Here is a 27,344-nt window from a genome sequence, read left to right as displayed (position 1 = left end):
TTGTAATGTTTTTTGGGGACATGTAAGCATGAGACAGCTGTTCTTTTACTATAACTAAGCAGAGTTCTTCTGACCTCATTCCATTACAAATGGACAGTGGAAACTTGCCATAAGTTTTCTTAAAGTGACCTATTTCTCTAAACTGGCAACAGATTGAGGAAATAATAATACGACTCCATTCCTTATGGAGACTCAGTCTTCTTGTGGTTATTAGAAAACTTGTTCAGTTTTCCTTTGCTCTATATCAATGTGATAACCAGGCCACAAAACAAAAATGTTATGTTCTTGGCTACCTGACTGGTTCATAGCTGTGACGATGAATGGCTTTCTGATGTGGGAGTCAAATGTGGCCCCCAAAATGTGGCCATTTTGGTTATCTTCCATTGTTAATCAATTCAGTTTATTGAGAATGATTTATATAGATTGTTTTGTGGACATTTAACTACATCCTTGACCAGAGGAAAACATTTAGGGTTGTAAGATTCTGAAAAGAGCTGAGCCATGGTTCTGTGAGATTGTAACTGGACTTTGGGCAGATTTGTGTAATTTGATTACATTATAAATTATGAAATGGGATTATCAGTTACTTAACAAGGAGTGATGATAAATGCCTGATGTGGGAGATGCAGAACAGATTTTTTTTTTAACATCTTCTTCTTTTTCATAAGTTCTTAGATGCATGGTAACCCTGCTTCCTGGAGGTATCTGTGGATGGAATTTTCAGGGTTCCATGAACTTGGATGGGCAAAATAAAACTCTTTATTTTCACTAATCTCTAACTGAAATTGAGTCTTTCCTTCTATTATGAATGTAGGCAAGAAACCACACTAGTAGTAGTACTGTTAGCAACAAGTGTGTGACTGGGACAGAAATACTCAAAATACTGCTGTTCTCATCACTGGACTCGCCACTAGATTTTGTTATATAATGTTAAGTATCTATTACTATAGAAGACTTTGTTTACAAACTATTTTGATAATTACATTTTAGTATAATTGGTTTCCTCTGAAATCCCTCATAGTTTATTTTGAATATTTAAGAATATTATTGTGAGAAAGGGCTCATAGGCTTCACTAGACTTCAAGAAGATTTAGTAGCACCAGAAAAAGTTAGGAACTCCCAGAGAGCTGTAGTTTTCAACTGAGGCCGCACATTTGAACCACTTGGAGAGTTTTTTTTAAATTAGTGATGATCCAGGCCCATTCCTAGAGATTCTGATTTAATTGATCTAGAGTGGGGCTTGAGCATTTTTTAAAATCCTCTTTACCCCAGGTGATTTTCATGTGCTGCCAGGGTTGAGAATCACTAAAGGAATAGCTTCTTTTATTTTATGAGGAAATATACTTTATACTTACTGCAGTTATGGTGGTCAGATACTAGACGCTGTCTTATGAGTTTCTTTGTTCTTTTACAGGTTGTGGTATATATTACCTAATTTGGTAGGTTAATTTTTAGCAAGTGGATTTGAGTGATTTGGCCTCCTATCCCACTGCTTTGAAACACTAATTGTTAGCATTGATTAACTAAGGCAATTCAAGTATAGATTAGCTGGGTTTTAGATCCTGATTTGAAGTTCCTATATCATGTTTACTTTATTGTTAACATTTTGTAGTTGATATCTTTTGAACTAAAATCCTAGTTTATTTTAAAATGTCTTTAAAACTTGTTTTGTCAAGAAGTAAACCGTTTGAAAGAAGTCTTTATTTTGTTGTATCCCAAGTGCCCCTTCAACAATGTCTGCCACGTACTAGGCACTGAGCAAATATTTCTCAGGTGAACAGTAAAAATTGAAACAGCAGAAGACTATACAGTGTAAAGTAAGTGTATGTGGTGTGTGTGTCTCTCCAGCCCACTCTTTTTTAACCCAGTGTTATGGAGATTGTTCCATGTTGCTATTTATAGACCTGCATTGCTTTGTTCTTTTTAGTAACTACAAATTCTATGATTTATTTAACCAATTCTTTTATACATGGTTATTTAATTATCCTGGTCTTAGCAACAATAAAGAGCCACGTAGCTGACTATTCTTCTGTATGCATCTTTATGCACATGTAATGTAGAGTAGGATAGGTTGTCGGAACTGGAATTCAGGGTCAAACATTGATACTAAATTGTGGTCAGTATTACTGCTTGCTCTTACCAACAATTTGAGAATGTCTGTTTCTACATACCCTTTCCAGTGCAGTGTTAATTATGAAACACACTTGATCTCTGTCTTATGCCTTTATAATAAGCATTTGTGTTGCTTTCAAGTGTTTAAAGTTCACTGTTCTTTTTCTATGAACTGTTCGAATACTTTGCCCATTTCCTTTTTGAATTTCTGGTCTTTCAATGGCTGGAGTTTATATTAATAAATTTAATATTCGTGCTATGTGTTGGGGATACTTCTTAAGTTTGATTTTTCACTTTCATTATAATACTTTTCTCAGGCACAAATTTAAACTTCAGGAGTTAAGTTTAATCTTTTCAAAGACTTTTTTGAGGGGATGGAAGGGAGGTAATTAGATTGTTTATTTTTGAGGTACTGGGGATTGAACCCAGGGCTTCTTGCATGAGCTCTACCACTTGAGCTATACCCTCCCCGCTTCAAAGGCTTCTGAAGAGCCTTTCCCATGCAGAGATACATTTCAGTGTTTTTTCCTCTAGATCTTTCTTGTGTTTTTACTTTCAGTGTTTAAATCTTTGATCTATCTGAAATTAATTTGGTAGAAAGAGTAAAATAGGAATTCAGCTTTATTTTGATAGTTGACTTTGGAGTTATAACAGATACAGTTATTCTAGCACCATGCACTGAATAACCCACCATTCTGATTTGAACTACCACCTTTACTATTTGCTAGTTTTCACATATTTTTTATCGTTCTGAACCATCTTGATCCAGTGATTGGTTTGTCACCATTACAAAACTGTTTTACTGTGTGTCATTTTATGTTTTAATATGTGGATAGGGCCAGTGGTCCTCCTTTATTAAAACTTTTCCATTTTAGTTTCTTAAACAAACTACTTGTAAACTACTTGTATGTTATTAGAACACCATGATTTTGATACAAAATTATATTAGTCTTTTAAAACACGTTTTTCTTTTTAAATAAATGTATACTTATCAGTGTTGGGAACTGTTTTATTACGAAGAAAAGTGTATTTCTTCCAGGTAGTTTTTTTCTCTTTAAACAGATGTCTTTAAATTTTTTTTCTAAACTAGTGTTTTGACAGGATTGTTTGATGAGCTATTAATTGTCACTTAAAGAAGAAGAAAGATGTTAAGGGCAATGCTTCCCTCCCTGTCCCCTCTTTAATATTACCAATGTTTATTGCCGTATCATGGATTTCAAGAAGTGCTATAAAAAAGGCAAAACAAAACTTTATACAAATTAACATTTATCTGACTTATTTGAGTATTTCTTTTTGTGGTACACAGTAGTATTCTGAACAGCAATTTTAGAAGTAATACTTGTAATAATGCCTCGGGTCCTGGCTACTATTTTAGGTATTAATGTTTTAAGATTGTGTTTTTGTAATAAAAATAAAACTACATTATTAAAGGGTTTAGAAAATACTGAAGCTGTAGAAAGGGAGAAGTCACCTGCACTTTTCTATGTCATTTCGTGCTTTTTCTTTGTGGTTCAGGATGAATTCTCTGTAGCAGTATTTCTCAGAGTTGGTTCCGGGATCCTGGGGGTTCCTAAGACTTTCAGATGATGTATGAGTTCATAATGTTTCATAGTAAGATTTGCCTTTTTGACTCTTAATTTCTCATGAGTGAAATTTTTACATGATTTGGTGTTGTAGTAGGTTGAGTGCAGAAGCAGATGTGAAAATCCAGCTATTTTAAAGTCAGACATTAAACAGATTTGCAAATACATATAACAAGGGTATTCTCACAATTTGAAGTTATTTTTCATAAAAATGTTATTTATGTTAACGTAAATAATTTTGTCATTTGTACATGAATGAATATGTAACATTTTTCTTAGCTTTAATTTCTAATGTGCTAAATACTGAAGTCACACACATAGTCAAAAGCTCTTTGGTATATTCAATAGTTTTTAAGAGTATAAAATGTGCCCTGAGACCACAAAGTTTGAGAACTGCTGCTCTATGTTGTTTCATATAAAAGAGGGGTTTATTTAAGTTTTAAAATGTTTTTTTAAGGTATGTGTTGACTTGATTTTGTTATTTTCCAAGTGATTTATGAAAAGATAAACAGGCCTCTTCAGAAGTGAACATTTTTATGCTTTGTATTGTGATACTGCATTTGGTGGCTGATATGTTGTACTTGAATTAAATTTTGGCATGAGATTTTAAAAACAGTAACTTCAGTTCATTATTTTTCCCCCTAGGCAGCTGAGTATGTCCCAGAGAAGGTGAAGAAAGCCGAGAAGAAATTAGAAGAGAATCCATATGACCTTGACGCTTGGAGCATTCTCATTCGAGAGGCACAGGTTTAGTGTTATAGGATTACATTTCCTTCTCTATGGGTCCAATCACACTTCTTGATTCTGCAGTAAATAATATTTTCATAATCCTAACATTGTAAATGCTGTTTATTGGTTTTCAATTTTAGAATCAACCTATAGACAAAGCACGGAAGACTTATGAACGACTTGTTGCCCAGTTCCCCAGTTCTGGCAGATTCTGGAAACTGTACATTGAAGCAGAGGTTAATATTTTATTTTATTTTTTCTTATATAGCATTTGATGGGAATTGCAGCATACAGTATAGTGATAGAAAAGAAATTAGGAGCATAGATAGCACAGTTAGGACAAGGAGGATTTAAATGTCTCTTGCTTTTATTTTGTAAAATAGGTATAAAGGAGTAATTAAAGTGAATTCTTGAAATTTGGGTCTTTACAAGCTGATGATTGTTGCATTTTGGAGTTGCAACAACATTAAAACAGTTTCAATGGTATTGGAGTGCTTTAGCCTTTTATTTACTTGTCATGTGTCAATTTATTGCCTCCTGTGTCATTTATTTAGAACTCTTTTTCTTTTTATTCCTACTTACAAACTAATATGAATGGTATTAAAAGAAAATACAAAAATGTTAACTTAGTTTCATAGGCCATTTTGAGTGTCTGGTGAAATGAAACCTTTAGGTGAAAAATTATTTTGGATTTTGATTTTGTGAAAATGCATGGTTTGTCAATAAATGTAAGCACTTCAATAATTTAAAAGTTTTTCTATAGGATAAAGTTTACATTATACAGGAATAAGCTAATATGACTCAAACCTATGTAATCATAATTTATCCAATAATACTTTGTTTTTCTTTCTGTCTTGAAATTTGAAGTCAGGCATGTTTAAAGAGTAAAGGCCTCATTCTTGATTATGATTAGAAGGGAAATGTTCATATTTGAAGACTGGAATTAGCAGTCAAGATGATAATAAAGTGTTAATGTATTGATAACAGTTGGCACCAAGTAATCATTTTTCAGGTGATATATTAATGTGATGGAAGGGGTGAGAGGGGAATAGTTGATATCCACATTAAGCTGAAAATGATATCCATTTCTTTTTATAACTTATTTGTACTTATGAAGTATTCTTATTTGAATATTAACTTTGCAATATAAATTCTCAACAAAATCTAGTACACTGCAGCCTCGTCATAACATTTCCACAATAGCTGAAATTTGATAATATGTGGGTCTGTTTTGGACCTGTCAAAGGGCTTTAGTCATCAACAAGTGTCAACACAACACAGTGTCACCTGTGATGTGTTCCTCAGAATGGACCCAACTAACAGCAGATTTAAATTGAGGCTACAGTGTACTGACTGTGTTTGTGCTATAGTTTATATTGTATTATTTTGTTGGGGATGGGGTGGGCATTACTGGCCAATAGCAGGAACATTGTGTGTGTGTGTTAAATTTTTTTGTGTGGTTGTGTATGTGGTATGTGTGTTTGTGTGTTTGTATGTGTGAGAGATTGTACCTTATGTGGAGTCTGGTTGTGGTTTTGGACCAAGGCATATCCTTAAGGTTTCATCACTTATCCTTTGGGAACATTTCTTTCCTTAGTATATTTAATCATCACAGTAGACTGGCGTGAAATTCACCAGGTGAGTGACTAGGCCTGTCTGAAGTATGCTGAAGCCAATGCTGCTTTGTAATACTCTTAAAACAAGGAACCTGGATCACCTATACTTGATCTTCATTCCAGTTTGACTTTACAAACACATTAGCTTATATGCAAACTCTACAGAAATTAATATAATTGGTACATAATCGTCTTTGTATAATGAAGTAGTGCTTTCTGAATTTTAGAAATTTCTTTCAGTTTCTCAAATATTCAGGCGTTGATTTTATTATAGCATAAGTTAAACTGAAATTGGCTGTTATATACTCCATTCTGTATAAGTATAAGCACTGTGAGTCTGTTTTTCCCATTTATTGGCTAAAAATACAAACTGCATTCTAAAAAAGAATTCTAAGACAGGACAGATGTTATTCCAGGGGGCTGAAAGTTGTCTATATAACAGACTCATTTCAAGTAATATTTCAGAGCTGTCAGCAGTTGCCTGATTCATTTAGTTCGTAATGTTTGCCATTTGCACATATATACACACAAATATGAATGTATGTATAAAACATCTTTTGAGAAAAAATGGTGAAGAATATATATGTGTATTTTATAAAATTTATATTTCTGATTTAGGAATTAAGGTGTTGAATACAAATTTCAAAAATATATATCCTAAGCTGTGTTTCTTTTTTCCTAATTTGCTCTTTAGTTTTTATTTTCACATTTGTGCCGTGTTTAGCCCGTGAGAGACTAAAGTTTTCTGTGGCCATATTATTCTATGTGGCCTTTAATATTTCTGGAGAAGATGCATAACCTATTTATAATACATTAAAATCTGAAGTAGTAATAAGAATGTCTTTACGTTAAAGATAATGCAGTGTTTACATAACATCCTGTATGCACTCTCAAGAAAATAAAGTTTTGTTAATACATTTGTTGTAACTCAGTACTTCATGTTGGGGAAATTATAATGTTTCTTTTATTTATGTTCAGTTAAAACCAATGTGTGTGAGCCCAGATACATTTAGTTTTTTCCTAATAGAAATTACATACATCTTTAAAAATAAGATAATTTGCTTCCCCAGACAAATTTATTATGAATCCTACATAAGAACAAAGTGGGAAAAGGAGAGAATTTTTGAGGGTGGAGGTGCTTTTAAACTTGAAACATCAATTGCAAATGAGAGCATATTATAAATGATTTTTAGTCAAGAAGTTATGACATTAGTCTGATATTTTTAATATTTGCCAATATATCAGCTTGTCTCGTATCAGTGAGCGTTTAGCAATACCTACTTAACTTGTGTCAAATTTGAGCTTTAAAATGTCATCTTTAATTCATTACCTGCTTTTATTTATTTGTTTGTTTATTTTTGCTTGTTGGAAGTAAAACTCTCTTGTTCTAATGAAAGGACGTTTAGGACCAACATCTATGTATTTATAATACATCCATAATTTCAAAATTAGAGGTCAGATTACTTTAGTGTTGAATATATTACATAGGAGATGACATTTTGCCTCAAGTGCATGAAGTACATTGCTTTACTCTTGAATTCCAAATTGCTACTTTACATGATTTAGCCACATCATAAGAGCAAACAATTCTGACTATTCTTAAGTCATACAGTTATCAGATGTAGAGTCTAAATTATTATGCTATGAAAATAGTTTTGCTGCTTAGTTTTTTAGTAAAGGAAACATTTTAATACATCTCTAGCCATATAGTTGATATATAGATATCTTAAATCTGCAATGCAGTTTATTTTTTTTTATTAAGAAATGTGAATTTTTAAATACTAGAGTTAGGTTAGATGCCCATTCGGAATCTAAGTGCTCTTTAAAGAGCCACTTTTGAGATTGGTCAGAAGGGCCACTAAGTATTACAAAATTGAGAAAATTTATAGTTTTGCCATTTTAAAAAAAATTGTTTCTCCCCCTTTTGGTTTCTGTAGCTTTTCAGGTAGCTAGGTAATCAGTGTGACAGCATGTAAGCTACAAATATTTTACCCTTAGAAGTAATTTGTTTTTAATTGGGCCACATTCATAAGAAATTTTCCTATGAAAGGATGATGTTTTTTATTGTTAGTTGAAGGAGAAATGAAGGTAATGGTGCTGGTAATAGCGACAATGTATTTTGCTGTCTGTGAAAGCTGTAATTCTTTAATAAAAGTATATAGAGAATTGATTGCCTTTTATTAAAAAAAACTTTTAACATGGATCCTTTTCTTAGAAATAATGACTTGTGAAGTACATATTTCAGTTTTTTTTTAAAAAAACCTTTCTTCTTGGGAAAAGTGACTTTTAAAAATACCTTTCTTCTTGGAAAATGGAAATGAACTCAGGATGGAACATGAGTGACCTAAATTGAAATAAACTTCTCCACTGTTGATACTCTTTTAATGCCTCCAAGTAGCAGTTTAAATAACTGTATTATAATGTTTTGTATATATTGAGCAATGTGATTTTTAAATGCAGATAAATTTTTTGCATTATCATATAGATTATATTTCTTTCCTATACTTCAGCTTGCAATCTTTTTTTAAAAAACAATCTGTACTCTTTTCTTATAGATCTGCTCTTTTCCTGTTTGTAATAAATGTTGGTCCATGTCTGTGTGATTATTCAGACTGTTCTCTAAAATGCAATATGCTTTTTAATCTGTAGTTTCTTAAATGCATGTATAAATGTAGTGTAGGGGTATAAAAACAAATTATTTGCAAACACTGAACTGAATGAAAGTGATTTGAATAATTACACACAACTTTTAAAACAAAGGAAATATTTGCATTTACTATTGTAAGTAGTAAACTTTTGTTTCAGGTCTTACTGAAATATCCCATCCATTTTCCCTTCTGTTATTGCAGCCTAGATGTTTATGTGTGTTGTCACTTCTCCTAATATCTATACATTTTTCCCCTTTGAGCCTTTTCTCTTCACCCAAGGCATTGCATAGTAAAACTGTTTGCAGAAGAATATAGTTAATTTAGATAGTGGAGTTTCTCTTTAAAAAAATCTTATTTTCTATTCTTTATGTCTTCTAGGTAATTTATTATTTTATATGAAATATAGCCATTTACTTTTAAGCAAAACTTTGTGTTAATCAACCTGATCATTTTTATATTTCTTAACTTTCTAAGGCAAGTTTGTCATTGTTGCCGTCACTGATAAAAATATTGAAAGAAAAGGGGTCATTTTTTTTTCCCTTTGCAAAGACTCTTAAATTTTTAACCCAGCTTTTTACATTCTGTTTTTTGAGTGTCTAATAAGAGTTATGGTATGTTCTGAAAATCTGGAAAAGGCATCTCTACCCGTATTTTTTTTAAGGTACATACATTCTAAAATCTTTGATAAACATAAAAGACTATTGGATTATGCTATATGAGGTTTCCCTGTGGGTGTCAGCCTAAATTTCGTGGGAATTTATGGAATAACATAATATACAATACCTAATACTTAGTTTTATAAAATTATTGGGTATTGTAGTCAGTAAGATTGTAGGAGATTACCTTGGTATATGACCCTCACCCCTATCCCAATTGATATTAATTAAAGATAATGCTCCAATGTGTAGCATCCATGAATAAACACGTACCTAAGCCCTTTATATTATTATGGAGTTTAAAACCTCCATATTTAGAAACAAAACTAATCGTGACACAGGAAAGTCTTTTTAGGGTGCTCTACATTTTTGGTTCTAACCTGAACATAAGAGAACCTGGTGACAATTGATTTTCTCTTAAAAAAACAAAAGACCTCTTAAAGGCTTAAGTGTTTTCTAATGGGTTCATTGTTTATTTTGTTTAGTGTGTGCTTTCAACTTATAAACAGCTGTTCCTTTTGACTGGGTCTGGTCAGGGTATTTCCAAGAAATGAAGATGTCTGAAGTAATACTAGTCATGTTTATTAAAAGCTGCAGTTCTAAATATGGACAAGAATGCATTTATTTGCTTGTAAATAACTTACTTTTTAAACTTTATTACTAAACAGTTTTGCTCTTAGCAACTTTGGAACAGAAAACAAATAGTCGGTTAGTATAATGAGCCCCCCACATATACAGAATCTACAGCAATTTCAACAAAATTGTGAATATGTGCTTTGAATACAACCTGCTGAGAAACTAAACGGCTTTTCTAAAGCTCAGGGAAGCATAACCTGGGGTAAGTTTTACCATTTTGTATGCTAGGAGACCTCCAAAGAAAAAAATTTCTATATGGAAATGTTAAGTGATGGTTATGAAAACAAAGAATCTAATGTCAACAAGACGGTATTGAAATGTAGTTTTAGAATAAATACTTTGAAATGTAACAAGGTCCAAAGATAAAAGTCCCAAAGCTATTTTTTATCTTTTTGGTACATTTCTTCATGTGATAGCAGCATGTTCAGTTACAACCTTTTTTTAACACAAAATTTTAGTTGTAGCATATATAGATAACATAAGTCTTTGTCTAAAGATTGCTATATATGGGAAATGGTCTTTTTTTTTCTCAGTTTTATTGAGATATAATTGACACAACACTTTATAAATTTAAGATGAATGACATAATGATTTGATACATACATATATTGTGAGATGATTACCACAATGTTGACATACATCACGTCACATAATAAGGGAAATGGTCTTATATGATGACATTTTCTGTAACTTTCATACTGAGTTCGAAAAAAAAAGTAACTATTTCATGATGATAGTTTTCTTCAAATTTTTTTGATTAAACAAATTATGAGTATGATGTATTACATTAAAGCCAAAAGGGTATTAAGTTGAAATCAGATATTTAGGGATGGAAGATGAAATGAATCAGCTTAGCCCCTTTTTTAGACATGAATAAAATAAATTAAGAAACTGTTATCCCTTAGACCCATAATTTACAAACAAGTTTAGCATCTACCTGGAAAGCTTTTGAAACATACAAGCTTTGCAATTATAACAGTATTGACTCAATCTCCAAAGGATGGATACATGGAATCTGTTATTGTTCAGTGTTTCTGGTATCCAGTTTTGGGAATTGAGGTTTTAGAGGGCAATAACTGAATCTATTGCCTTAAGTATATTTTTTAGCTGGCAGAATACTCCCTGTATCTGTCTGGAGTCTAAAGTAATTAATCTCCTGGCTTGTTCTTTTGACTATACCATGTGATTTGTCAGTCTGTATAATCAATCAAGCAGTAATCTTAGAGGTATGTGCTATTTGCTTGGTAGTAGTTTTGACTGCGTAACTGTTAAAACTGCAGTCAGGTTTAGAGTTGCGTTATTAAACTTTGTCCTTTTTTTTTTTTTTCCCCCCAACTGATTTAATTCCTGGGGTTTGAAGCCTGATATCTTCTGACTCCATAAACTTTTTTTTTCTTTAAACACAATATTATCACCTAAGTGCCAAACTCTTAAGATATCAACTTGTCTCATGTGTTAAGAGGGACTTAAGCTGGCAAATGTGGCTTGAAAGGATTACTGCAGCTTTTTTCAATAGCTAACTCTTAACCCCTGAGAGTTTTTAAACATATGAATACCACATCTTCATATTTTCAGGTTATTAGCTAACATCTATCCTTTCTTTAAAAAAATCCTTTTTGTGTATAATTCTCATTGTTTTGGGGGTTGGGGAATGGAGTGTTCTCACAAAGAATCATTCGTTCTTTCTAGCTATTCCTGTAGTTTACGTTTGATTTATTTCTAAATTTTTCATTACACAGATGAGTGCAATATTTCAACCATTTTTAACTCATCTCCCTTTATTTAAATTTTTTTTCTTTAGTGGCTTTTGATAGTTTTTAAGTCAGATGCGTTTTTTTTTTAAAATAGTAATTGTAGTATTTCCAGTTAATGTCTATTTTCAAGAGAATTGGCTCTTTACAGCTATAATTGAGAATTTTGCTACCAATGCTATTTGTAGAAATACACAGGTAATATCCAAATTTCATAAGATTTAAAAATGATATTACCTTAACAAAATAGCTGGTGAAAGTGTAGACTGTCATAGGAGAGCTTTAAAGTATTTGGGGGAAGTGGCCAACAATATAGCTTATGTTTCCTATAGTATCTGTACATTTATTTTAGTTCTCTCATCCACCATTTCCTTTGGTATCAGTTTTACCTGTTGTGTAATAAGTGAATTTTTTTTCGGGTTTTGTAGTTCTCTTAATTAGAATGTGTTAGGTGAGAAAATGATTAAAATATTCATTTGATTATCATTGTTTTAAAATTAAAGTTTGAAGTTGTATGCCAATCACTTAATCTGATTGACCAGTTTTTAATATTTGACATAAGCTTTACCAGTTCTATTTTTTCCTGAACTGTAGGAGATTGCATTGCATACACATGACCTTTAATACTTAAGTGTATTGCCTAATAACAAAGATACTGTCATGTATAAACAGACTAACGAAATTAAGGAAATTTAACAATAATAGAATTTTTTTTCTCAGGATAATAGATTTTTAATAGATTTTTAGAAGTTAAAAGTCTGCATTTAAAAAATCCATTGTTGATTTTCAGTTGTATCATGTTGGTAGTGATTTTCCCTTTATTCTGATTACTTGCCTAAATAGTAATAACTAAAATGTATTAGGCCTTTAATGTATTCTGGGCACTGTGTTTAGTACTTTATATGGGATATCTTACTAATCACAGTTTACCTTTTGAGGTAGGTAAATATTATCCTTTTTTTTTTTTTTTTTTAAGATACTCAGCTTTTCTGAGATTTAGAGTTCTTAAGTAACTTTCCTAATCAACATTAACATTTAAGTTACTGGGAAGTTAACAGGAAAGCTGGGGACTTTGTACTCATCTAATTCCTGAGTCTGGCCTCCTACTCACTAGCCACTACACTGACTTACCTAAAGGACCTAAACTACAGTAGAAATAGCTGTATAGTAGGTTCATAACTGACTCCTTTTTTCTTTGCTGAAGAGTTTCTTGCATTCTTACTTAGCTATTAGGACTTGAGGGTACATTTGGAAAAATATGTGTAACTACTCAAAACCACATAAAGTTGCTACAAATATTTTGGAAGGTAGCGTAGTACAATAATTAACATGTAACCACATCTTATGATTTGTATAAAATCTTAATTCTAAAATTCTACTTCGAAAAATTTTTTTACCCTTCATAATTTTTAATCTTTTCTGCAGCATGTACTTGGGTCTAATTTCAAATAACAAAGGAATTCCAAACAAAAAGGGGGGGAAATGTTAGCAATTCTGAACTTTTAAGAAATTTATAAGAACAAATTCTTTACAGGTCCAAATATTTATCTACATTCAACATTAATGTAAGAACAAGCAATTTTACCTTTCATTTTTGATTTAGCAATTAAAGGTTTTATTAGGATGGGATTTTCTCAAATCAAGGCCAAAATTTAGAATTTAGGGAAAGTAAGTTATCTTTGAATCTGCTTTATGAACAGTTATCTTCATCTTTATTTTCTTTCTGTAGAAGTCTTGCGAAATTAAGTTTTCGGATAGGATAGGCTATTGTGATTTTTTTTTTTTTGGAGGAGAGATCTTTAAGATGTTTGAAATTATGAAGCAAAACTTCATGAAAGAATAAAAAAGGAAAGATTGAAGACAGGGGTACAATAGAATTCTTTTTTTTTTAAATGTGATGTCAATTCCTATAATTAACAGAAAAATCACATTTATTGAAGACCAACATTTCCAGTTATTTGTAATTTGTGGTTTATCAGACTTAAAAATTCAGAAATTTAAGAAATACTTTTGAGCACCTCCCCAGACTGTGTCACTGAAAACTGAAATATATTCGTGCATTTTCCTGATACTATTCAGTTGTTTCTGAATAAACCATTATGATGTTATGTCAAAATTTGAATTGTTTACCTTATATAAAAGAATTTCGCAGTTCTAAGTTTCCCACAATTTAAGAACTATAGAAATTTAGCGTGTTCAGTGATTCCTATTCTAAGATACTTTTTTGGTAGGAAGAAAAGTGCGAGGTGTAGTTTAACTTTTAGGAGATTCTGTACAGATTTAAATATGCAGAATTTTGTTAGCAAATCCTTTTGGCAAGTAATTTTACACGTGGAGTCCTTAAAAGTGTCCTAAAACAGTAGGTAGAATGAAGACTTACAGATGCCTATTGATATATTTGCCTGGATTGGATTCAGATAAAATTACCCAAAGTGTTACACTATTTTTCCACAGCACAATTGACTGTTGGATTTATAACGCCTTTAAGAAAAGTCATTTGGTACTTCTTCAGGCCCCATATCATTTTCATATTTTCATAGATTTATATTTGGCTCTGGGCAAAAAGATACATGAAGATGTCTTTGGGTTCTTGCTTTCACTTTATGAATCTGGGGAAAATGGAATTAACTTTCAAGTATCTACTGAGTAAATTCATGCTAGACACTTAGATGCAATGGACACCTTAGTGAAGAAATTACGGTTTATAGGAGACAGTTAAAATACTGGTAGGTTCTTTGATACAGAGAACATGGGGACAGTATGTGAGGGTGGGTCAAGGAAGTCCTCTAGAACAAGACTTAAATGGAAGCCTGAAATTAAGAACAGAATCCCTGGCAAAGAAAGACACCAGTGCTGAGGCTTCAACAAAGGCGAGGGAAAAAACATGCTTTTTGAGGAGTTGAAACAGCTTAATAGTTTTTAAGTTAAACTTTACTTCTTGTCCTTCCCAGTATTTTAAACAAGTGACTTGTAACTATTTCATGAAATTTGTCTTAAATACAAAACACTAGCTCTATAGTTAGTCTAGAATTGCAGCTAAGCTGTTGTAGTTGGAGAAAAAGTAGGAACATCTGAAGTTTTATAATGCTAAAATAATGTGAATATAATCTTGCTCTAGGAAAATCTTAAGTTGAGATATCATTTATAACTCTGGGCCTTTTAACTCAAATGCTTGCATAAATGTAGGAATTAACTGAGTGAAAGTTTCCTTTTTAATTTTCAAAGAAAATTGCATGGTGATTAGAGATTCTCTTGATTTCATTAATTTTATTTTGTACTCAAGTCTTGAAGTTATATAATTAAGCTATGAAACGTTTTATTCTCTATCATAGTCTTAATATTGTTTGAGGAAAATGTGACATTAATTGACTAGGATATTCATTTGGGGGGAGGAAGAAAAGCCTTTTCAAAGGGGGAGAATTAGTTATTTTTTTAATATATAAAACTAGAGTAGTTGCTTCAAACAATTTGATTTCTAGAAAACTTTTCACAATGAGTAAAACCTGCTTTTACTAAATGCCAGTCAGTCCTAGGATACCATATTGCCAGTATGTCTAGTTTATCCAATAACATACAGTTCCCGGATTTACTTATACATGGGAAAAAAATAATTGCCCATCTGTTTATGAATTTTATTAATGAAGAAAAATGTATAGGACTATCTTTATTTGGTTAAATACATGTAAATATGCAAATACTCACTAAAAGGGACAAAATTTTTTTTGTCCCTTTACACCAAAGGGACAAAATTTTTTGAAATAACTACTTTTATTGATCGTAGTATCAAAGGTTTAAGGTTAATTTTGAACAAAACCCTTAAAACTAATGATCTGATATCCTGTGAATATTTTTGGGACACTTAGAGACTGACTAAAATTAAGTGAAATCACAAGAACTGGTTTTTGAGCTTTTTGACAAAAATAGTTGGTAAATTTATAGTCATTTTCTAAATTTTCATTTTGAATGTTCATAAAGTCCAAAAATCTGTTAGGGCAGATTATCTATGACAATATCTTACTATAAGGAGAGAAATATTAATAGGAATTATACTAATATTAATGATAACGTATATTTTAGAAAGACAGTGGTATTACATGAAATACAATGTGTTTATAGCAGTAAATAGTTGAATATTATAATGGAACTTTGATCACCAAATTAGTGAGTTCTGGTTCTTGATTGGGTTTGGCTACTTTTGGAATCTCCAAAAATAATAAAATAACCAAGGTTCTATTCTAAGTAGAAATTGGATATAGTTTTTAAGAAAGTTTTTTTTTAGTGATTTTATATCTGTAAAACCTGACATTTTTATTTAAGAATCAAACAGGTTGATTAAATAATTCATTTTAAATTATTAGTAAATAAGTATAAGAAGTGAATACTAGGATACCAACTTAAGTATAAAATTTTGTGCCTGATATCTGTATGATAGATAATTCACATAGTAAAGTCTCATCTTCAGTCACTCTGGCTTATTCAAACATTCTTGACACATTCCCACCTCAAGGCTTTTCTTTACATTAGCTGTTTTATCGGCTCTAAAGATATTTATCCTGTGATAGCTGCTTTACAAAATCCTTTGTTTCAAATTCTTGAAGTGTTAAATTTCAGTGAGATCTGCTATGGCCACCATGTTTTGAACTACCCTCCACTTCCCAACACCTCACTCATCCTTTCCTCTATTTTTTTCCACCTATAATGTTTATCTCCTAATACTGAATTTATTGTAGTTTGTCAGTATTTTGTAAATTGATGTTTCAGGGATGTAAAACAATGCTTATTAGCACATAGTGGCACTCTAAATATTTGTTGGGTGAAAAGTCCACAGTGGGAAGTAAAATTGATTTCATATTATTTTATAACTTGAATCTTAATTTCTAAGAATTAGAGTATGATATCAATTTATAACCATTATTTTCATCCAATTATAAGTGGTCAGTATCTTTACTGTTCACATAGGTTTAAAAAATGTCTTTACAGTTTTTCTAAAAATACAAAGAAAGTATCCTTTTGAATTGTCTACTACCCTCAGCTATTTAAGTATTTTTGAATAAGTGTCCTTGACATTTACAATTACTGTCTTGATACATGACTTAAGGGAAAGGTTTTTAAAGTGTTAACCAGTTTTAGAGAATTGCCAAAGGACATTACTAATTTACCTAGCATTTTGAAGTACCTTGCTTATTTGTAATTTTGAAATGCTTTCAGATAAAAACCTGATATAGGTTACAAGAAAATTTTAGGTGTATATATTGAAGCAAAATTTCTGAGACATTTGTATGTGTATCTATGAGATAAAAACTTGAGTTTTCACAAGGGGATTTATCAAATTTCACTGTTTATTTTGTCAGATTAGTAAAGCATAAACATTCTAACTCTTCCCCACCCATTTTCACAGCTTTGACTAATGTATATATGCACAATGCCAACATCTGATTGAGTGGAAATTCATTACGAGATCTTGATATTAAAGTATATATAAAGCTTCTGTTTTAACTTAATCCATAAACTTAACTTTATATGATTTATTTTTAAAAACAAGGATAAAGGATGAATTAGTCTAGCTTTGATCTTTATAAACAGTAGAACTTCTGTGTTAAATATTTATAATTTTACTTTTTGTTCTTGTAGCTTTCACCCAAACTTCACCTTACTTGGGCATAGCAAACACTAAAGGTAAACTCAGATTGCTGGTTTACAAAGTGTTTCAGAGAACTGAATTGCAGTTATTTGGAAATTCTCTAATACATTAGAGGAAGTATATTTGGTTAATTGAATTCTATAACTTCTTTTAACCTTTGGAATTTAGTGTTTCAAAGATAATTGGATTTTAAAGGTTTTAGTTGTTTTTCAAGATAATTTGCACACAAATTTTTACCTTAGTTTTTTTGAAGCTAGTTGTTAATATATTGAAGAAGATTTGAATGATATGGTGATCTTAGTCCAATCAGTGCTGAAAACAAAAGCTGCTGGACAGAATTTTCAAAACATCTTGAAGAACTGACAGCATAGTAAAGAATTACCAGGCTGAAACCTAATTGGAAAACAAACACACAAAAAATAAGAAATCTGGGAGATAAGCATGGCCCTTAAACTATTTTTACCCTGAGAGACTTTGCCCAACTGGGAGAACTTGAAATGCAATTTTGAATGCTTCTAGGAGCTCAGGTAACAAAAGTCAAAGCCCAAGGTCTGCCCAACAGGACATCCTCTTCCTTTAAAGTCATACTCGGAATGACAGTGAACCAGAGATCTGTGCTACCATATTAACCCTAGGAAACAGGAAATTGCTGTGATCCTGAGCAGAACAGAATGGGAAAGTCCTGAGATGTCACAAGTTGGCCCTTGCATGGATTTGTGGTCCAAATAAACGTCACTTGGGTGGTTCAGAAAACTTTTGAACTATGAATACAAGGTGGACTCAACCTGAATTATGCTCATAGGTACCTGATAATTTTACTCAGACTTTTTCTGGAGGAATGCACCTTCATCCTAAGCCACTAAAGAATCTCCATGAATGTTTTTCCAAAGAAAAGGAGTTCACTTGTAAAAAAACCATGTAAGGAAACCACATACAGCAGAAAGAGATCTGCAAAGACTTCAAAGACTAGAATTAAGATGGAATTAGGTTAATAACAGATTAGACACAGATGAAGAGAGAATTGGAGAATTGAAGAAATTCAGATTGGAGTTTAAAGAAATAATGAGGTAGAAAATATGAAAGGATTTGGGCCTCAAAGGATGGAGTGAAAATGTGTCTAACTGAAGTTACAGGAAAGCTATTGGGCAGAAGCACAATCTGAAGAGATAAATCCTAATAATTTTTTCAGAATGATTAAAGAACAGGCTCAGGAAGCTCAGTGTATCCCAAACAGGATTTTAAAAAGAAGAATTCCCCACATAGGCAAAGAATGAAACTACAGAAAACCAAAAAACAAAAGTACAGAAGCAGCTGGAAATAAAAAGACAAATGACCTTCAAAGGGGAATGGTAGTTATGTTGACAAATTCCCAACGACAACAGTGGAAGCCAGAAAAGAATGGAATTGCCTCTTCGATTTACTTAAGAAAAATACCTGTTGGAGTTCAATACCTAGGAGAAAAAATATGGGGGTGAAAAAAGACATTCTAGGCAAGGCTAATAAAAATAACCATTGTTAAAATTATATATGTATTTTTTGACATTTCCCATTATAGTATATAACTTCCTCAAACTAAAAGAAATTATACATGTATATTTTTAAAATATTTGTTTAGTTAGTATCCACCAAATAACTTTTTAAAATTAGAAATTCATTTATTTGGGTTAATCTTTTTTATATCTTCAAAGTATTTTTTGTCTCATCATATTACTCTTTAATGTTTTTCTTAATACGCTTTCTCTCCCAAAATCATTCTGTTCTAATGAAAGTCTCAAAAATGAAAGGACTTGTTAGAATTGTAATTCATGGTATATTTTGGCCTTCATTTTTTTAGAGGAAAATGGTTATGAATTTTATTTTTATTTTTATTTATAAATTGTTAAATTTTATTTGATTGGCTTATTAGTTCCAGAAGTTTATAGTTTGTGGTATGCAACAGTTTGTTAGAGTCAGAATTTTTACCTATATGTATCACTTTAATCTTATTGTTAAATGTTATAAATACTTTATAAAACACTTCAAGTAATCTTGAGTGACATTAGTGTCCTGTTCCATTAGTTAACACCCATTTATAGGTTTGAAAATTACCTAAGTTAAATTTTTACGGTAGTACCTCTGTAACTTTTTATCAGTTTGTGTTAAGGATTTTTTTTAAAGTGCTTAAATTCTACTAGATATTTAGAAGTTACAAAAATAATCATTTGCCTTAAAAATATTGTTAAATAGTTTTAACAGTATTATACATCTAATTTTTTTTAAAGATATTATTTGTTTTTTGGAGGGGTGGGTAATTAGGTATACTTACTCTTTTTTTTTTTAATGGAGGTACTGGGGCTTGAACCCAGACCTTGTGCATGCTAAGCATGCACTCTACCACTAACCTATACCCTCCCCCTATTTATTTATTTATTTTAATGGAGGTACTGAGGATTGAACCCCAGACCCCGTGCGTGCTAAGCATGTGCTCTACCACTGAGCTGTATCCAGCCACCAAATTTCTGTATGCATAATACATATCCTATTTCTTTTATATACATTTTTAGAGTATTTGGAATGTTTGAGAATTACATAGAAAATTGTTTAGAAGGCCCAAAAGGTGATGTGTTAACTAAAGAGTTTTAAAATACATATTTTTTAAAAATATTAAAAAATATATTTTTAATATTTTGGAATATATATATTTTAAATATCCAAGATATAAAAGGGACCTATGAAAAGTCATCTACCCATCCTTAAGTCACACAGTTCCCCTCCCCAGTGAAACATGTTCAGCTTATTTTTTCCTCTTTTTACATGAACATTTGCCTCTTTTTTAAAAAAAAAAATTGGAGGGGTAGGTAATTTTTTTTAATGGAGGTACTGGGGATGGAACCCAGGACCTCATCATGCATGCTAAGCATGCATTTTACCACTGAGCTATACACTCCACCTAACAATTACTTCTTATGTTTTACACATTGCTTTTTTTGTTTTTTGGTGTTTTTTTTCCTTAACAAAATAAATTTTAGAGATTAATTTTGTTGTTTTACAAGTACTTATTCCATATTTTGTTGAATCTGTCTCCTACTAAAGGACATTTAAGTTCTTCCCAAACTTGTTTTATTACAAATATTAGTACATGGAATATATGTGTATATATTTTGATCTGTGTAAGTCTATCTGTAGATTATTCCTAGCTGAAGGAATTGCTGGATCAGAGTATGAGGGATTTAAATTTTTTTCTATGTTCAAATTACCTTCCACAAAGATTGTAGTTTGAAATCCCATTAATAATCCTTGCTTTTGAAAGAGTCCACTTCCTCACATCTTCTTAATGCAATATGTTATACTTTTTGATTTTTGCCAGTATTCATAGGTAAACAAGTATAATCTCAGTGTGGTTTTGATTTGCATTTCTTTTATGTATGTGATTATACCTGTTTTCGATTTCTTTTTCTGAGAGTTGATATCCTTACTCCATTTTTCTGTATTTTATCTGTAGGAACATTATACATTAGGGGACTTAAGGGGAACTTTTAACTTTAGCATGATTTGCTGTTTATTAGTTCAAGCAGTTTTGACATAACATTTATATAGTATGTTATCTTTATTGCTTATATTTTTTTTCTACATGTCAGATTGGAAGGAACGGTAAATATGCTCTGAGGTGAAAAGCCAGTATTTTCGTTTGTTATTTTGGTGTTCGTGACATGCTTTAAATAACTTTCTTCCAAATACTTCTTTCGTGCTTAAATTTTCAATTAGTTGATCAAATCTATAATTTCCCATTTAAATCTTTATTTGCTAATTATTTTTCTCATACGTGTCTTGAGTTTTTTATATTCTTGCAACTTGGTGTTAGAAAGCCATGAGGAGACTTGAATACCCATATGTAATGATAATAGTTTTAAGTAGACTTTATTAAGAGTATGTTTCTGCTGCTAGTTATGTGTTTTTCCCTTAAATTGATTTGCCTATAGAATATTTATGAAGGGAAATCCTGATTTACAGTACAGACTCTTTGAGTTATTTATAAGGTTACTGAGAATAGTGGGCATCAGAATTGTGAAGGCATTTTTCAAGAATCATAGTTCCTTTTGAACTGAATTTTATGTGTGAGGATTATTTAACATTAAATTTAAGCTGGTTTTCTCAATGGTGAGGTAAACACTTCATAAAATCTGGTTTTCCAATGTGCAAAGCCCTCCTAGCCAGTAGTGTATCTCAGCTATAGCAAGTTGAAAGTCCATTCTGAGATTATTGTGTGCATATTGTGGAATGATGAGGGGATGTGGGAAGGGGAAAAAAACAGTTGTCTTATCCCTGTCCTGTCTTCCCTTAGGTTTAGGGATTGATTGGGAAAGGGCTGTCAGGAGTTCAGCTTCTTTGAGAAACAGCATCAGAAAACTTTTAATTTTCCTTTTACTTTTTACATATCACAGCTTTTGATAATCTGACATCTCCACTAACCTGTTACATAAAGCCTGGACAAAATTAGACCTGTGTATTAGGACCCACTAGAAAGGCTGGCCATGAGCTTATTAGATTACAAGAGCCTTCCTCCAGACTTCATTAACAGGCTAAAGTAACATCTTGATCCAGGGCTTGCTATACAGGTTTTTTCCCCTTCAACTTTTCTTTACATTTTTGTCACAGCACAACAAAGGAATTCCAGTATAGTCTTTATTTCATTCTTGTCTACTAAAACCTTAATGGCAGTATTCCATATAGAATTTGAATTTAATTCTTTATTTTTGGTGATATCACTGGAAAATATCATCACAAACATACATTTGTCAGAGGTAAAAGGCAAACTATAAAGCAAATATTTCAAACTGTCTAAATCAAATTCCAGAGAAAATAGGGCATGCTTTTGTTAAGCCTTTAAATTTAGTCTTGTTTGATGTGTAGTTTACTGAACAGGAACCATACCATAATAAAAGTGTTTAAAATTTTTTTAAAGTAAAAAAATATGTATTTGGTCCTGTTTGGAGAAATGCACTTAGGAACTTAGAAAGTAAGGAGAAAAGTTTTAAAATTTAAGTGCCTATTAGATGATTTAATAAACATTCTGGAGATAATACTTCACATTTCAAAGTAGGATTTAACCCATTAAATAGTGTTAAAATTTCAGTTTTGGAGCATGTCTATCAGAGGAAGAAGATTCATGTCTTAATCTCATTGATTCTTCTGGAGTTTAATGTTTTTTACCTGAATTTTTTCCTTCCTTTCATGAAGATTTGTTAGCTATGTCTACCTATTTAAACCTCTACTTTCAAAATCCCAACTCCTCATCTTTTAGGTGGCTATTTAAAAGCAGTTACATGGGAAATGAAAACCACGTTTCATTCAGAAGAATAAATGAAAAATAAAGTTGATTTGGGTGTTTGCATGGAGCCATGTGAAAATCTATTTTAAAAGAGTTTTAATCAGTCCTTATCCACTTTGTAAAATTGTTATTCTGGATTGTTTCACAGTATAATTCTTAGCATTCTTTTTAAAACTTTTTATTGAAGTGAGGCTTTTTAGTTAATGTTTAAACAAGAATTACAGAACTTATAATGAGTTTTCTATAAAAGTTGTGCATTTTACATTTTTACATTTCCATTGATAATAAGATATTAATTCCACAAGTTAATTTTGAATGTGCAATCAGTGATAGATTTTTATCCACATTCATTTAGCAACTGTTTACTGAATGTCTACTATATGTTAGGCACTATTGTATGTGCTATAAAATAAACTGATAAAAGTCAGTGCATTTTTAAAATGATGTTGACTCATTTTCAAATGAAACAATGGAATTACTCTTAGAGTACTGGAAAGATAGTTATTGTACGCTTTTGTAAACAATTGTCACTAAAGCTAAAAATGTAGATGAATAAAAATCTTGGAATTAAATGGTTCAGTTTTAAAAGGCAAGCATAATGAAGTATTAAATGAATAGAAGTTGAAAGAAGAGAGATGAAGAAAATAAACCTTGTTTGAAAAAAGAAAACATTTTTCTTATTTAAAAAAGTAATATAATTCATGTTTATTGCAAAAAATTAGAAAAATATAAGCATAAATGAAAGAAACATCCTATTTTCACTGTCTTTTACCACTTAGCTTTTCTAGATATAGCTATCTATAAAATCTTTAAACTCTTGTGTAACTTACTGCTTTTTTACATGGTAGCATATTTTTGTATTATTGTTTATTATACAAAATCACTTTTAAATATGCCAAAGTAGTCCATTTTGGATACATGCTATTTAACCAGCCCTTTATTGTTGTACATTCATATTGTTTACAGTTCTTTGCTTTGTAAGAAACTAACATAATTTTACTTAAATATCTTTATACATTTATAATTTCTTTAAACTTTTAGAATTGATATTTCACTATCAGTAGTTGCCAACATGATCTTCCAAAAATTGAACCAGGTCATAATGTTTTTTAATTGCTTCAGAATTTTAGTAAAAATGGCCAATGTATAGTTTGTCCAAGAGTAGAGAGGAAATGGTTATATAAATGTACAAATTTGGTGAAAAAAATGATTAGGAAAGATTATTTGATACAGATTTTTTTTAAAGGAACATGAAACATTAAGTTACTTCATTAACAAATAGAAATAAACTGCATATAGGATTGAGAAAGCTAGAATTCATGGATCTGTGTTGATAGGGAAATACTGGGAGAGGCAAATTGCTCAACATGTAGAGAAATGTAATCCACTGGATTTACATCCACTTCATTGTAGAGAAGCTTAATCTTGTTTTTGAAAAATGATTTTAAGAAAAGTTAGATTAAAGCATTACCCATGATACTAGATATTTAGTGTAAATGTTGATTTAGCAGTATAAAGTGTATATAGAATGAATTAGTTACAAAGAAATGCATAGAAAAACTTACATTTGATGTCACTGAAAATTAGGCAAGCAAAATGATACTCTGATAGAAATCTATCAAAATGGGGAGGAAAGTATCTTGATTTATGAGACTAAAATAAGAGTGACTAAAATAAAGCTTTTGTCCAATGATAATTAACTTTTTAAAAATAGCAATTCTGAATTTGTATGCAGTGAGATGTACAGTGAGAGATGAAAAAATTATAAAAAGTTTTAAGTAAATAGTTGTCTACTCTAAAAATTTTCCCCTCCACATGTTAAAAAGTTGTGTGACTATACTAATGGAACATTAACTCAGCAAATGAGAGTGGAGTGACACATTTTCTAAGGCAATGCATAGAATTCATGTGTAATCTTAGTGAAGTTATAATATGGAGTAATATTTTGAGTTTGCCAGGAAGGATTTTTATTTTTTTAAGAGAACAATTCATAAAAGCTGAAAATTAAGGTAGCAGGGAGGAGAAGGCTATAAATTGATGTGAAAGAAATAAACTGATACTAGACTTGAGGGAAGTGAATCAGCACACCTACTTAAGTACTTCTCTCGTGCAGTACGGAATTGATTCCGTTTCTGAGATCAGTGGCTTATAAAGTTGGTTCTCTGACATTTCTGGTAGCTCAAAGATCTTAAACAATTGTATGTATTTCTCATTCTCAATTTTAATTTGCCATTGAAAGAAGATCTATGTCATATATCAATGTTGAGAGAGTGATGGGAGAGGTGGTGTACCGGGGCTAGAGTAGCAAAACCAATGAGCCAGGAAGATTAACTAGTGATTTTTGCTACTTCAGACCAAATTGCTCTTTTTTTTCCAAAAGTGAAGTATCCTGTTCTTTCTTACTCAAAATTTTCAGATTAGTTATTTTTGAAAAGTAATGATTTGGCATGGTGTTTACAAATGTGTTTACTGGGAGAAAAGAGTTTAGACATTAAGTGAAATAGGCAGTATCTATAAATGTCAAGTGAGGATTGTTAACAGATGCCCTATAAATTGGGGCAAAATCAAATTTAGGTGAAGGTTTTATCTTTGGCCATCTTGTTTTAAATCAGTTTTGCCTGATTTACTAGCAATTAATAACTTTTTTAGCTTTATAGGCTTGGCTAAGAGAATTTGAGAGCATTTTTAAATGTATTTTAAATAGAGATGTTTATAATCAGAGAAAAATATTCATGAATTACTCAGGAGAGGAGTTTACTGCCCCAAATCAGCTATGATTTTTTTTCCTCTTAAACAAAAACCCAGCTCTCTTTACTGCTGTGAAATTGTGTTATAGAAATAAAATCTGTCACAGAAATAACTGAGAAAAGTTATCTATTCTCCCAGTGATAACAGTTTTGGCTAACAATTTTGTGTGCACTTCTGAGTCTCTTGCACTCTAAATAGACACAGGGGGTGGAATGGGAAGGATAAGTAGATGGATAAACATACTAAATGTGTATCTATTTTTAAATTTCACTTTTTAAAATAATATATTGTGGACATATTTCCCTTCAGTATTATAGATACATATCATTGCTTTTACATTTTTATGTATATATGCATAATCCATTCCGTTATTTAGACAAAGTATAATTTATTTAGTCATTCTGCCTTTGGTCATTTAAGTTTCCAGATTTTGTGTATTATTGGCACTCTTTCAATGAACATCCTCATACCTCTATCTTGGTAAAGAACAGTATAGTGTAGTGGCCAAGCTAAGCTAAATCAGCTGTGCAATCTTGGGCAGCTTACTGAACCTTGTCCCTCAATTTTCTCACCTTTAAGTAGTGAATAATAGTACTTTACTTGATTGTTGTTCTAAGGATTGAATGAGTTAATACATATAAACTCTTAGAGTAGCGCTTACATACATTAAGTATTAAGTAAATGTACAGCAACTACCATGACATTTTTATCATTTTTGTTCCCATGAAAAAAATCTCTCTAGTTTTTCCCTCTATATAACTTTCTCTCTGTTCCCCTTCTCCTAATTCAGGCCACCATTACCCAACTTAAGGATGACAGAACAGCGTCTTAGCTATTCTCTCAGTTAGTGCCTGCTCACCACATTCCATGCCACTGAAAGCCACTTCTGTCTTCTTTCCCACTTCCCCCGACCCTACCGGTGAGGCATAGTTTCTGTACTTTCTGATCTGGTGACATCCAGTTTTTGTGTATCAGGTTTAAACTCTGCTTGGCTTTTTAGGCCCCCTGTAATGGACCTCCACCACAATTAGCCAGCCTATTTTCCCAAAACCTATCCTTTCTTGTATGAATGTTTTCACTATTATATAGAAAACTTTAGAAACTTGTATTTCATTAACTTTTTTCTCGTTAATGGCCAGGATTCCATCTGCACAATGGTTTTCTTGATAACACTAATTTGCATGGAGCTCCTATTCCTCTGGATTTTATAAGACAGTACAAATATTAAATAATTTCAGTTTAGTCCTATGTTCTTTTCCAGTAATTTTATGTTTCTAACTAGATTATAAACTATTTCAAAGAGTTCAGTTCCATCTTCCCATGTTTACTTGATAAATATTAATTAAACACACTGCAAATACTTTTTAGTTCAGAAAATAGAATTTTAATATCTAATTGGGTTAGTACGAAGAATCAAAATGAACATAAATTTTATCCAGAACTGAAGATAACCATAACTTTGCTTAGCGTATTAAAATGTCATCATGAGACTATAAGTGGTTTATACTTTCCACTCATATTTAACAAATGTTATTTCTGTGCACATTTAAGTGCCTGGAAGAACTGAAAATTTATGGGACAGCAGCAGGATTTTGGCTAATCTTAAATCTAAATCTGTGTATATGTGTATGTATGCATACATTTGTAACTGCATTTAATAGGAAAATTATAGTAATAATACAATATGTTGTAGGAAAAATTAGGAAGTACAGATAAACAAAAAATTTTAAATTACCTAGTTTATTTGTCTGGCTCCCTCACTAAAATATAACTCCATGAATTATAAAACTTAGTTTAATCCACTGCTGTATCTCCAGACCTAGAAAAGAGCCTGCCACATAGGCATATAATCATTTGTTGAATAAAAATGAATTGAACTGGGAGATACTCCTTTCCTGATATCGTTACTTTGAAAT

The 27,344-nt window shown here is 31.3% G+C and overlaps 1 protein-coding gene across 1 annotated transcript in view; it reads left to right on the top strand.

The window, feature by feature from the left end:
- CSTF3 (cleavage stimulation factor subunit 3) overlaps positions 1 to 27,344 on the top strand; it is a 62,024-nt gene that overhangs the window by 8,215 nt on the left and 26,465 nt on the right. Inside the window, exons 2-3 of the mRNA XM_006195063.3 lie at positions 4,341 to 4,442; positions 4,565 to 4,660. Of these exons, the coding sequence (XP_006195125.1) occupies positions 4,341 to 4,442; positions 4,565 to 4,660 (198 nt within the window). The remainder of the gene's footprint in view (positions 1 to 4,340; positions 4,443 to 4,564; positions 4,661 to 27,344) is intronic.

This window comes from Camelus ferus, chromosome 10 (genome assembly GCF_009834535.1).
Source record: "Camelus ferus isolate YT-003-E chromosome 10, BCGSAC_Cfer_1.0, whole genome shotgun sequence".
Taxonomy (NCBI): Eukaryota; Metazoa; Chordata; class Mammalia; order Artiodactyla; family Camelidae; genus Camelus; species Camelus ferus.
Note: the sequence above shows the minus strand (reverse complement) of the source record. Positions and strands in the feature narration are given on the sequence as shown.